Genomic DNA, 13736 nt, shown 5'->3' on the forward strand with positions numbered 1-13736 from the left:
CTATGTGTGCTCTCTGGGTTTGACTCTCCATCCCTGGGCTCCGCAGGACTTCACAGGCTTGTCGTCCCCTCTATGAGATGGATAAGGTCTCAGATGTCAAAGACCAGATTTCAATCAATGAATCTCTGACAGCTGCATTCCCCTGGGGCAATCCAGGTCACCAAGCCAAGGATGAATTTGTGAGAGCTGAGGACAAAGTGTTCTCAGAACAGGGGATCTGGCTATGGAACAAACTTTGTTAATCTGTGCTAATTCACTGCATATTACTACATCCACTTTATGACCCTTTTGTCTAAATGAGATGGTGTAGTAGAAAATTGAATGGCAGTTTTAAAAAATGAAGTCATTAGGAGAGTCTGTCAGACTCCAAAGACATCTCATCCTATGCCATTATGCCATTTACCAGTGCACATATGTTTTTGAAGAAGCCTTCATTTATCACCCCCAGAGAAAGGTAATTGGATCAATCATTTCAGGACATTATTAAGTTGTCATAATAAGCATTAAAAATCTTGTAGTGGTTAAAGACACATGTCATTTGGGCACACATAACTATTCAATATTTGTATGCAGTGCTAGAAAAAACAACTTGTGTATATTTGTTTGCACATGAAATCTTGAAACAGGATGTTCACTGAATACCTAACAAGAAGCTGGTATTACTGCAGACAACAGTGACTCAGTTACCTCCTATATACTTCTTCCATCATACCAATAATAAAGGGCACACATTTGATCCTTTCTTTCATTTACCAGATTTGTGTCGGCCTGTTCCCATTAGTTTAAAATCTGACCTAAGAAGGAGATTTTTAAAATATCAACTCAGCTTTAACAGCCACTCCTAATTTACTGATAATGTACCACCATTCCAGCATCAGGACTTGAAAATGACATACATCTGTGTTGACATCTGCTGTAATGTACATCTACCAAATTAGACATATGGAATCAGCCCAAACAGTACAGGTGATTATGTGCTGGCATTGCAGCCCCATTCTTAATAATAATAACAGAGACTATATGAGCTGCAAGGTACTAACTTTATGGTTTCTTTTGGAGGTTGTGCCACCCACTGTACCATTACGGGGAATCAAATCACCCAACACAAAGGTGTTTTAGTCACCATCCAGCACTGGGCTGGCAAGAGCGGTCATTTCACCCTAAAGGCAAGTTATGTAAAATATAACACTTTCACTGCTGTTAGCAGAAGGATTTGGTGTAACTACAGCTGGATGAGTCTGTGCCAACTTGGCCTTGATACAAAGCACTACTGCAGGCAGCATTCAGTGGAATCCCATATTGATGGTGGTTCATCATTTTTTGAATCTGGAAGAGATCATTATGGTCACATAGTCTGATGATCTGTCTTGCTCTTAGGTACATATAGAGCCCCATTACTATAGTCTCTAAACACTCATATTTTTCTATGTATTTATCCTCACAACATTGCTGTGAGCTGGGGAAGTGCTATTATCCCCACCTTAACAGCTCTGGAACTGAGGCACAGAAAGGCTAAGTGACTTGCACAAGGTCACACAGAAAGTCTGTGGCACAGCAGGAAATTGAGCTCAGGATTCCTAAGTCACAGACTAGCACCCTAATCACTGGACCATCCTGTCTCCTTCCTGCATAACAGAAGCCATAGAATTGCACCCAGTGATTCCTGCACCTAGCCCACATCTTGTGGCTGAGCTAGAGCTTTATATTGTTGTACCATAGCATCAGTAGAAGGCTACTGTTGCATGCCTCCACTGCACTGTGAAGCAAGAGGGCAACCACCTGGGATTCGTGGTTACCTGGATTTGTCAGACTTCTTTCTCCTATCGCCCATCAGCTTGTTGGACAATATTAGAGGGCTCCCAGCTTGGGTCTTTGTTGTATTAGGAGTTACAGTAAGGGCTGATGCAGTGCTACCTGGACCCCGGAGGAAATCCTGGGAGGCACTTGGGGGAAGTAGCCTTCTTCACTGAGGCCATCTCTTAAGTCTGTAGAACCCATCACTACTGTCCTGTATGGCTGGCCAGCACTACCGCCTGATGCATACTGCAGATGTTGCTGGCTGCTTGCCTTCCTCCTCCCACCCCCTTGGGATGCTGGGGAAAGCAGAGGGAGAAGAGACTGGTAATCTGCCAGGCTCTAATGAAGACTGTACCAGGGAGGAGACACATCAATGTAAGACCTGGGCAGATTCTGGCCCTTGGGGTCCATAATCACGAGAACTACACAGGCAGTTTCTGAAAGGGCAGCTGGGCTCACTGGGGTTGGAGGACAGCAGTGTAAAACTGCTACGTTTATATCCCCGTTCCTCACATCTTTCCTGTTTCCCCTTTTCTCCATTTCCAACCCCTGTGGTCCAGGCTCCATAAAACATTCCATCACCAACGTCCAGCCTAGGTTGGAGAAAGTGCCACATATTTCTGCTTTGCCACCCCCGGAAAGGGACTAGGGGTGTGTCTACACTAAACCTGGGGCTGTGGAATGTGGGCTGGGTGTTTGCAAGGTCAGGCTTGAGCATCCACACTGCATTGTAAACCTGGGTGTAAATTGTTGGACCTGGATCTCACAGCCATGCTATGCAGTGATTTGGGTATTCAGCCAACTGTGTGGAGAATTGGTCCATTTTTTTCAAGTGTTTTTTTTTTAAATTAGACATTTGTGGGTTTTTTGAATGTTTTATTTTTCTGATGAAAAGATAGCTTCACATTTTTCATTTTGGGGCTTAGGCTCACCTCGAGAAAGAAGAGCAGCTTGTCTTATAACATAGGATTTTTCTTAATAAGGTGTACTGGTCTCAGGAAATGGTCCCTGGTGCCAAGGAACAGAGGGAAAAATCAGTACTGTGCTCCTTGTGCCATTATCTTTCCTGCACTATTGCCTTGCTGGGAGATTTGCTAGGCATGTTCTTTGTAGAAGGGTTCTTCCTCATGGAGAGTTTAGGTAGAAGTGTTGCCACAAGCGCAGTCATAGCGGATGGCAACTTTTGTGTGCTGCTAACCCCAGTTTACTTATTGAAGCATTAACATTCACCTTCAAGGGTTGACTTTTCAGAAGTACTTGGCACCCACAGCTGGGGTCATGTGTTCAAGTGCTCAGCACCTGGTTAACTACCGAAATGAAATGGCCAGTTCTGCAAAAAGGCACAGCACCCAACAGTTCCCACTGAGAACAATGAAGAATCCTGCTCTTCACTTGACGTTGAGAATAATACATGCCCAAGGTTTCTCACCTTTTGGACAAAACATCACTTTTGTCCCAGTGTAAGATCTGGGTTTTAGATCCTGCCAGTTCATTTACTTGCAACCAAGAGTGAAGCATTCACTTGTCTTAGTAGTGTCGCCTGACTCCTTCAGGCATATCATGTGTTTAATACTGATCAGCAACTACTGCTGCTGTAAGGCTGAACATAGTAGGTAGTTGAAGGATCATTTCCACTCGGACAGATGCCTCAGGGAAAATCAGGCTGATTTGTGCATATTTTAGCATATTAAACTACTTCATAAAATATGTATGTCATAATTTGTGAGGGGAGTTACTCAAAGCACTGCAAAAACATGCTCTAATGCTGGATTAGAAGGAAAATAGACTCCAGTGGGAACGTATCAACTCATCTGCCAAAATAACTTTGTCATAGTCAAATGCAGGGGGCAGACAGCCAGCAAAGAAGGAAAATGGTTGGAGCTGTAGAAAGTGGTTTGCCACAGAAGCATGTTGCAATAAAAAAAGCTACTCAGATGTAGTAGCTAATATATGAGCTTCATGTTGTCCATCAGGGTTATGCTAAAAACTGAACTGAAGCGAGAGGATGCAAATTTCTTTACTTTGAAAGTCTGAGCTAAAATCTCTCCTGGGCTTTCTCGGAGCCCATGGAGTGCATGCAGATTGCCACTCGATGCATTTACTCCCCAACACCACGTCTCTGAGCTGGTGCTGGAGTTAAGGGCCAGAATCCAATCTCCTTTTGGAATCTTGATTTCTGTTGTAGGAAGCCCTTGTGCAGCTGCACAGGCTGCTGGGCAAGTTCTAGGGTGCAGTCACTGTCTCCTGCATGTGCCCTCTGTGGGGTGAGTAATAGCTAGAGTTAAAGTCTATGGGCCAGGGCCTATCTGGTGTAAATCTGTGTGGGTTCATTGAAGCCAATGCAGGCAAGCTGATTCACACCAGCTGAGGAGCTAGCCTGATCTGGCCAATAGGTTCTCAAGTCTGATTATCAGTGCTTGGACTAAGGTGAATTTTCTATGTAATGATCTACACTATGCAGAATCAACCCACAGTGGCATAGACCCAGGCACTGGCCTGGCACTCTGCTAATTATAGAACTTCTGTCAGGCTAGTAGATCATGTTAAAATAATTTCACTTCTCATTACAGTTTCCTCGTGCTTCTTTGAATCTAATTGTACAAAGCACTTAAAATCAAACAAAAACCAGCCAATTAAGCAAATAAAAAACTTTGACCATCTCAGTTTCTATTCCATTTAATCTGCCAGCTTCTCTATCTGCCCACTTTCTATTTCTTGTTAGTGGGAGGGAGTCTGTTTCTCCGACTTATTGCTCTTTGTTCTTGGGAGGCAGATAGTCCATATGGGTTCAGTTGAGTCAAATAACCAGAAGTCATAAACGGCTTGTTGGCTGACTTTAGCAAGGACATGATTTTGATCAATTGTGCCACTAGCAACAGGTAACTGCCCAGCTAGCACAAAAATGAAGTTATAAAAGACAAAGCAGCAGTTTTGCTACGAATGAAGAAGATATCCAAATTCTGCCCTCAGTTACACTCTTAGGATCCTACTGAACTGAATGAGACTGCAATGGGGTAAATGAGAGCAGAATTTAACCTGTTGTGCAGTAAACAGAGCTCCTCAAAGGTTAAGAGTTTTCTGTGTTGCATACAAGAAGTGAACCAATTGGGACAACTAGGTTACTCCTTCCTCTCAGCTCCCCACCATGTCCATAATCTTCTCTGTTTCTGGCTATTGGACTATAAGTTCTTTGGGGAAGTGACTATTTTCATTTGTGCCTTGCATATTGTTAGTGATTAATAAATACATGATGAATAGTGATTACACTTGAAGCAAGGTAAGCATCTTTAAGTAAAAGCATCCGTGTATTCCTATACCAAAACCATCGTTCAACAATTTCGTCCTCTGGGTGCTTCAGGAAGAAGAAAGTTGAAGGGAAAAGAATGGGAGCTGCTTCTCTGTGTCGTCTCTGGAGAACAGGGCAAAAGCCTCACTCTGTGTTTGCAGTTCCTGGTTTTGGCTGGGAGCACAAGTGCTGAAAAGCTGCAAAGAACCCTCATCTCACAACATTTCCAAGTCAATCTGCAGACCCAACGTGTTTGAATAAGTTATGCATAAGCATCCAGACCTTCATCTAATCCTTCCAGCTGAAATGAACCTTGACACTTCTTGAGGTTTGACCATGACTCATTTTACATCTTTCTAGTGCCTGGAAAAGGGTTACCAAGTGCTAGAAAGCGTCAGACAGAAAACGGAAGACGATCTTCTTAAAATGAGTTGTAGCATTAGCCTTTGAAATAGTCAGATACCAACTGTCACTAAAGACAAATCACCAGCAGTGGCAGAAAGGTTCAAGTTCTCGTACATATGCCATTGTTGCTGACACTACTGGATGGGTCTGGCTGAAGAAGTTTCCTCACACTGACCAGCCAATGTACCTTGATTCTGATCTGCAGGGATCATTTCAAGAGGTGTAACAGCTCAGCTTCCATCCCCTTCCACTCGTTGGTGCCTCTGCTGAGAATATTCACGAGATTGCCATATATCTGTGTCAGTCGTGGTGGTGGCATGTGTGATGTGGAGACCTGCTTACTAGAAATTGGAATAGGACTAACACATTTGCTTCACACATAGTGGGCTATCAAATGCCCAGGATGTCACAACAACTCCATTCACTACTGACTGGACTGGACTGACACCAGCTACCTAGAGGTGAATGACTTTATGGGCATAATTCCATTCCACTTCAGTCCATGTGAGATTTTCCATCTTTTTCTAAGTACCAGGAGCCACTGAGTCTCCAGGTTTCATGGATTCTATGGAGCTGTATTTTTTAAAACCTTGCTGTTCCCAAACACAAATCAATCCAAATACCAGACTTCCAGACAAGAATGCCAGGACCTCGGCACAGATGCTACATAAAATAGTTTTAAATTGTATTTACTATGAACATTAATTTAGGCCTGCCACTCAGTTCATCATTATTATTATTATTATTATTGATTTTTGAGGAAGTATATTAAGTGAGGAAATACCAGGAAGAGAAAATCATGATTTTTTTTTTAACTTTTGTGGGACATGAGATTTCAGGATTTAAAAACTCAGTTCAGCTGGTTAGGAATATAGTCAATGTGCAACAGTGTACCCCATAAGGCTTCATGGGAATATGCTTATGAATGTATATATGATATAACTGGAATATGTTTTATGCAACATATGCCATGTAACATATCTATGTAAAGGTTAAAATCTACTGAATACATTCCTCCTATTTGTATGAATGTATCATTTTTGTACTTGAAGTTAGGAATATTGGTTGTATACTTGCTTGATTTCTAAGAAGTCTTAGTAAAGCATTTGGTCAGCTTCTTGAGAAAGGAATGTGCAAAATAAGTGCCCAATCAAAAACCACTTAATCCAACAATGAACAAGATGCCAATCCACATCGGAGCTTTCCCAGGAATGTGGCTTGGCTGGTAAGAAACTCAGTCATGCATAGACATGTGACTTGCCCATGTGACTCCAAAACTCCATCTTGGAGCTGGACTTTGCATAGGAGAGACGAGGAGGTCTCCACCCACAAGAGAAAGTCTACTTAAACACCTGGGAAACCCCTCCATTTTGTCTTCAGCTGGCTAAAGAGAGAGCCTCTCTACCGCCATGGATACCTGAAAGAAACTGGAACAAAGGACAGTAACTACAAGGGATGTGAGTGGTTGTTGGACCCAGACTAGAAGGAGACTACTCTGTAAAAGGAAGCTTACTCGAATTCCTCTAAGGGTGAGGTTTTTATCTGTACTTAGTGTCTGTGTCAACAAGACAGGGTACTGGAGTCCCAAGCTGGCAGGGAAAGCAGGGGCATAAGAAATCTTGGCATGTCAGTTGGCAACCCCAAAGTGGTTTCTGTGATCCAACCCGTCACGCAATGAACCACTGAAATGAATTCCCATCATACAGTGCTCACAAGATGGACTTAAAACTAAAGGGCCAGAATTTCAAAAATGTTAAGCACCCACAATTTCAAGAGCTCAGCATTTCCCAGTGGCAGCCAGGGCCGGCTTTAGGCCGACTTTCCCGATTCCCCTGAATCGGGCCCTGTGCCTAAAGGGGCCCCACGCTCGCTGTCTCCCGGAAGCAAAGTACTGCATCTCCCGGAAGCAGCGGCTGTTGTAGCTAGGCAACGAGAGACGCTGGCCAGCACAGGGCTGAGAAGAGGCAGTCGCGTGGGCGTTGCAGGTCAGGAGGAGGAAGGGGGAAGGGGGGGAAGGCACATGTGTTTTGCAGCCTTCCTTCCCCTCCCCCCAGCACTCACCTGGAGGAGACACCGAGGGAGCTTCTGGTCCTGTGGGAGACAGGAATCTCTGCAGTGGACCTTACCTACCTGAGCAGCTTCTGGGGCTTCCAACGGTGAGTTTTTGACCCTGTCATTCCCCGTAGGCTTGTAATATTGGGTTGGTTTTCTGGTGTTGCTGTTTGAGGGTACGTTTACACTATGGGTTTATTCTGATTTTACATAAACTGGTTTTGTAAAACAGATTTGTATAAAGTCGAGTGCACGCGGCCACACTAAGCACATTAATTCGATGGTGTGCGTCCATGGTCCGAGGCTAGTGTCGATTTCTGGAGCGTTGCACTGTGGGTAGCTATCCCGTAGCTATCCCATAGTTCCCGCAGTCTCCCTCGCCCCTTGGAATTCTGGGTTGACAGCCCAGCGCCTGATGGGGCAAAAACAGTGTTGCGGGTGGTTCTGGGTACAGCCTCATCCCTCCATCTGTGAAAGCAGCAGACAACCATTTCGCTCCTTTTTTCCTGGGTGAACTCTGCAAACGCCATAGCACAGAAGCATGGACCCTGCTCAGATCAATACCACAATCGTGGACGTTGTAAACAGCTCGCGCATTCTTGTGCAGTCTATGCTGAACCGGGACCTGCAAAGCCAGGCAAGGAGGAGGTGGCGGCTACAGCAGCGCGGTAACGAGAGAGATGAGGACATGGCCACAGAATTCTCTCAAACCGCGGGCCCCTGCGCTTTGGAGATCCTGCTGGTAATGGGGCAGGTTCTAGCCATTGAACGCTGATTTTGGGCCCGGGAAACAAGCACAGACTGGTGAGACCGCATAGTTTTGCAGGCGTGGGATGATTCACAGTGGCTGCGAAACTTTCGCATGCGTAAGGGCACTTTCATGGAACTTTGTGACTTGCTTTCCCCTGCCCTGAAACGCCATAATACCAAGATGAGAGCAGCCCTCACAGTGGAGAAGCGAGTGGCAATAGCCCTCTAGAAGCTTGCAACGCCAGACAGCTACCGGTCAGTCGGGAATCAATTTGGAATGGGAAAATCTACTGTGGGGGCTGCAGTGATGCAAGTAGCCAAAGCAATCATTAAGCTGCTGCTATGAAAGGTTGTGACTCTGGGAAATGTGCAGGTCATAGTGGATGGCTTTGCTGCAATGGGATTCCCTAACTGTGAGGGGGCGATAGATGGAACCCATATCCCTATCTTGGCACCGGAGCACCAGGGCACCCAGTACATAAACCGCAAGGGGTACTTTTCCATGGTGCTGCAAGCGCTGGTGGATCACAAGGGACGTTTCACAAACATCCACGTGGGATGGCCAGGAAGGGTTCATGACGCTCGCGTCTTCAGAAGCACTGCTCTGTTTAAACTGCTGCAGCAAGGGAATTACTTCCCAGACCAGAAAATAACAGTTGGGGATGTTGAAATGCCTGTAGTTATCCTGGGGGACCCAGCCTACCCCTTGATGCCATGGCTCATGAAGCCATACACAGGCAGCCTGGACAGTGGTCAGGAGCTGTTCAACTACAGGCTGAGCAAGTGCAGGATGGTGGTAGAATGTGCATTTGGCTGTTTAAAAGCCCGCTGGCGCACATTACTGACTCGCTCAGATCTCAGCCAAGCCAATGTCCCCTTTGTTATTGCTGCTTGCTGTATGCTCCACAATCTCTGTGAGAGTAAGGGGGAGACCTTTATGGCGGGGTGAGAGGCTGAGGCAAATCACCTGGCAGCTGATTACGCGCAGCCAGACACCAGGGCGATTAGAAGAGCACACCACAAAGAGGTGCACATCAGAGAAGCTTTGAAAACGAGTTTCATCACGGGCCAGGGTACAGTGTGACTGCTGTGTTTGTTTCCCCTTCATGACCTCCCCCCCCTTTATTGACTCCTTCCCTGTAAGCAACCCACTCTCCCCATTCGATTACAGCTTGCTTAAGGAAATAAAGTCACTATCATTTAAAAATCATGTATTCTTTATTAAAAGTCATTCCCTGTAAGCAACCCGCCCTCCCCCTTCGATTACAGCTTGCTTGAGGAAATAAAGTCACTATCATTTAAAAATCATGTATTCATTATTTAAAAATAATTATAAAAAGAGGCAGAGAACTGACAAGGTATCCCAGGTGTGTTCTGAGAGGAGGATAGGAGGGAAGAAAAAGGCCATTAAACACATTTCAATGTAATGACAGCCTTTTGGTTGGACTGTCCACGGGGGTGGAGTGGGTGGGTGCACAAAGCCTTCCCCCACACTTTCTTACACGTCTGGGTGAGGAAGATATGGAACATGGTGAGTGGTGAGGATGGTTACACAGGGGCTGCAGTGGCACTCTGTGACCCCGCTGCTCTTTCTGAAGATCCAATAGACATCGGAGGATATCAGTTTGATCACGCAGCAGCTCCAGCATTGCATCCCGCCACTACTGATCTTCCTGCCTACACCTCTGATCTTCCTGCCTTCACCTCTGATCTTCCTGCCACCACCTCTCATCTCGAGCGTCCCTCCTGTCCTCACGTTCACTGGCATCTTTCCTGTTATTTGATACCACATCCTTACACTCATTCAGATGAGCTCTTTCATTGCGGGTCACTTCCATGATTTCTGAGAACATTTCGTCTCGCGTCTTCTTCTTCCTCCGTCTTATCTGAGAGAGCCTTCAGCGTGGAGTAGGGAGGCTTGAAAAATGTGCAGCTGTATGAGGGAGGGAAAAGAGGGAGAGAAGTATTTAAAAAGATACATTTTACAGAACAATGGTTATACTCTTTCATAGTGAACAACACTATTCACCTTACATAGCACATGTGATTTCACTACAAGGTCACATTTTGCATCTTAGTATTGAGTGCCTGCGGCTCTGGTGTTAGAGATCTCACAGATGCAGGTCCGGGCATCAGAATTCAGCTTGCATGTGGCCATGGTAAGCCATTGTCTTTCGGCTTCTCCAGCCTTCATATACACAGTGCCCTCTGATGCTTCTTTCCTGTTAACATGCAGCAGCAGAAGCCAACCCCCCCCATCCAATTCTCTAGGATGATTGCTTTACCTCTCCCCCCACCGCATGGCTGGTATCATGGAAGATCACTGCTAATCACCCCCCTTTTCCCCCGCACCGCGTGGCCAGTAGCTGGGAAGATTCCTGCTAGCCAAAAGCAAAAAAGCTCAGCGCTATCCTTCCTCCCCTGCCCCGCTTGGCTACGTGCAAGGAAGGATTTCTTTTAAGCAACAGCCCAGGAGGAAAATGGCCAGCTCTGTCCTCTTAATTAAATTCCTGAATTTCAACCAGGTTACCATGAACGATATCACTCTGCTGAGGATAACTGAGCGAGATAAAGAACGGATGTTGATTGAATGCCAGCAATCACCGGGACCATACGCAGCTAGGCTTTGTCATGCAATGATACCCGATTACTTGCTACATGCATGGCATGGTAAAGTGTCCTACCATGGTGGGCGGAATAAGGCTCTCTTGCCCAGAAACCTTCTGCAAAGGCTTTTGGAGTACCTCCAGGAGTGCTTCATGGAGATGTCCCTGGAGGATTTCCGCTCCATCCCCAGACATGTTAACAAACTTTTCCAGTAACTTTACTGGCCTCGAAGGCATCCCAAGCCCTCATGGCAAATCAATCATTAAAATACACTTGCTTTTAAACCATGTTTTATATTTACAAAGGTACACTCACCAGAGGTCGCTTCCATGGCTTCACTGTCTGGGCTAGTGGCTTACGAGGGTAATTCCGTCGGGGTCACAAAAAGCTCCTGGCTATTGGGGCTAACGGAGTGCTGTGTGCTCTCTGCAAGCTCGTCTTCTCTTCCTTATCCTCCTCCTCATCTTCCCCCTCCGCAGAATCCTCAGCCATGGTTGAGATTACAACCCCCACCTCGGTATCCACGGACAAGGGTGGGGTAGCGGCAGTGCAGCCCCCTAAAATTGCATGCAGCTCAGTGTAGAAGCGGCATGTTTTCAGCCCTGACCCAGACTTTCCGTTTGCTGCTTTGGTTTTCTGGTAGGCTTGTCTGAGCTCCTTAACTTTCACTCTGCACTGCACTGAGTCCCTGGTGTGGCCTTTTTCCATCATAGCCTTGGAAATTTGTTCAAATATTTTTTCATTTCATCTTTTGGAACGGAGTTCTGTTAGCACTGAATCCTCTCCCCATACAGCGATCAGATCTAGTACCTCCCACGCGGTCCATGCTGGAGCTCTTTTTCGATTCTCAGGAGACTGCATTGCTACCTGCGCTGATGAGCTCTGCATGGTCACCTGTGCTGATCTGAGCTCCACACTGGCCAAACAGGAAATGAAATTCAAAAGTTCATGGGGCTTTTCCTGTATACCTGGCCAGTGCATCCGAGTTCAGATTGCTGTCCAGAGCGGTCACAGTGGTGCACTGTGGGATACCGCCTGGAGGCCAATACTGTCGATTTGTGGCCACACTAACCCTAATCCGACATGGTAATACCAATTTTAGCCCTACTCCTCTCGTCGGGGAGGAGTACAGAAAGCGATTTAAAGAGCCCTTCATATCGATATAAAAGGCCTCGTAGTGTGGACGGGTACAGCGTTAAATTGGTTTAAAGCTGCTAAAATCGGTTTAAACGCGTAGTGTAGACCACGTCTGAGGGTGAGTTTGTGCCTGTCTGTGTCTGTTTCAAAACTAAAGTCGAGATCATGTAATGTAACCCAGGAAAAAAGCCCCCAGCCGGTACTTAGTGCTGTGAACTCCAGATGAGAGAGAGAGGGAGGTTTGCAGGAGGAAGAGCAAGAGAAGAGAATGCGAAAGGTCCGTAACATGGCACGGCAGGCTGAGACTTTTATCTCCCCCCCCACCCCACCGCAGAAGGGGAAACTGAGGCATGGTGTGATCTGATTCCCTCTCCAAATTATTTTGCAAAGGAAGGGGACTAGGGCTCCTAACCAGTTCCCTTCCCATCAGCTCTGCTTTCCCTGCTGCAAGACTGCTGTAGGGGCTGAATATTTCCATTAAACTATGGCTCCTTTATTTGCCCTGCAACAATAAAATAGACCGGCTTGGGGGGGGGCGAATAGCCCCCCCCCAAAGCTGTGTGGATATTAAGGTGTTTTTGAGGAGGGGCATGATAATATTCTAGATCAATCAAATGCCCAGCTCAGCTTTCTAGCCATCCAGCAGCTGTAGGGCAGGGAAGGAAGGTGCTCTTGGTGGAGAGTGGTCGCAAAACAGGGGTGAATTTAGCGGGAGGTTAGGGGAGTCTGCTTGAAATCCCACCTGATGAAGCCACACAGACTCACTGGCAGCGCTGGGAGAGGCCAGGAGTGGAAGCAGGTGGCCTGGGGGTGAGGGGACATTACCCTCAGTCCTGGGCTCTGGGATGGACTAGGCTGGGTGGTGGGTTCAGTCTAGTCTTCCAGCCTGATGCTCTCACTGGAGTTTGTGGTTTTCATCTGGCTCCACCGAAAAGATCAAACAAACCCAGTAGAAAAGGAGAGTGAGAGAGGCAGGAAGGATTTTTTAAGGGGTTTAAGTGACCCATCAGCAAAAGAGTAAAACCAGAGTTTGACTGGGTTTCCCCACAGCCACCACTCCTGCAAACACTGGGGAAGGGGCAGCTCCATCCCCCACTGAGGCTATGGTGAGGGGCATCAGGGGAGGAAGGAAGCCACATGGCAGACCCTTCCCCACAGCACCCCCCTCCAGCCCCCAAACTCTGTCCCAAAGCCTGCACCCACCCCTCCACACTCCCTCCCAGAGCTTGCACCCCTCCAGCCTTCCTGCACCCCACCCCATGCCTCAGCCCGGAGCCTGCACCCAGCACCCAAATTCCATCCCACTCAGCCCTGGGCAAAGCTCCTTGGTCTGGCTCCCAGCCCCAATCCAAGGGTTGCAGCTGTCTGGAGGTGCCTGCCTTCCACACCTTCCTCATTCACACCTCATTCATTCAATAGAGCAATTGATTACAAAGTGGAGGAAAGATCTTATTCTACTTCTAGCAAAAAGACATTTTTCTTTTACCTTATATACTACCTTAGAGGCCCGCTATAACATATTACCAAGGTTCAATACAAAGTCATGTAAAATTTATACAAAAATGAATAATGCAGAGATTTATCTACAACTGCATTGACTGCTGTCTGCAGTAATATAGTGACCCCTGGGTCTCTGAATGAGGCTATATACTCGGGGGAGGGGGGGGCAGTGCAGCAGCGAATCGGAGGCAAGCGGGTGGGC

At 46.6% G+C, this 13736-nt stretch overlaps 1 protein-coding gene across 1 annotated transcript in view; it reads right to left on the reverse strand.

Moving 5' to 3' along the window:
• LOC127047353 (pre-mRNA-splicing factor CWC22 homolog) overlaps nt 1-11230 on the reverse strand; it is a 483087-nt gene extending 471857 nt beyond the window's left edge. The window contains exon 1 of the mRNA XM_050945473.1: nt 11213-11230. Coding sequence (XP_050801430.1) covers nt 11213-11228 — 16 coding nt within the window. The 5' untranslated portion in view covers nt 11229-11230. The remainder of the gene's footprint in view (nt 1-11212) is intronic.
• Nucleotides 11231-13736: the final 2506 nt, after the last annotated feature.

The sequence above is a fragment of the Gopherus flavomarginatus genome, chromosome 3, assembly GCF_025201925.1.
Source record: "Gopherus flavomarginatus isolate rGopFla2 chromosome 3, rGopFla2.mat.asm, whole genome shotgun sequence".
In the NCBI taxonomy this organism is placed as follows: Eukaryota; Metazoa; Chordata; order Testudines; family Testudinidae; genus Gopherus; species Gopherus flavomarginatus.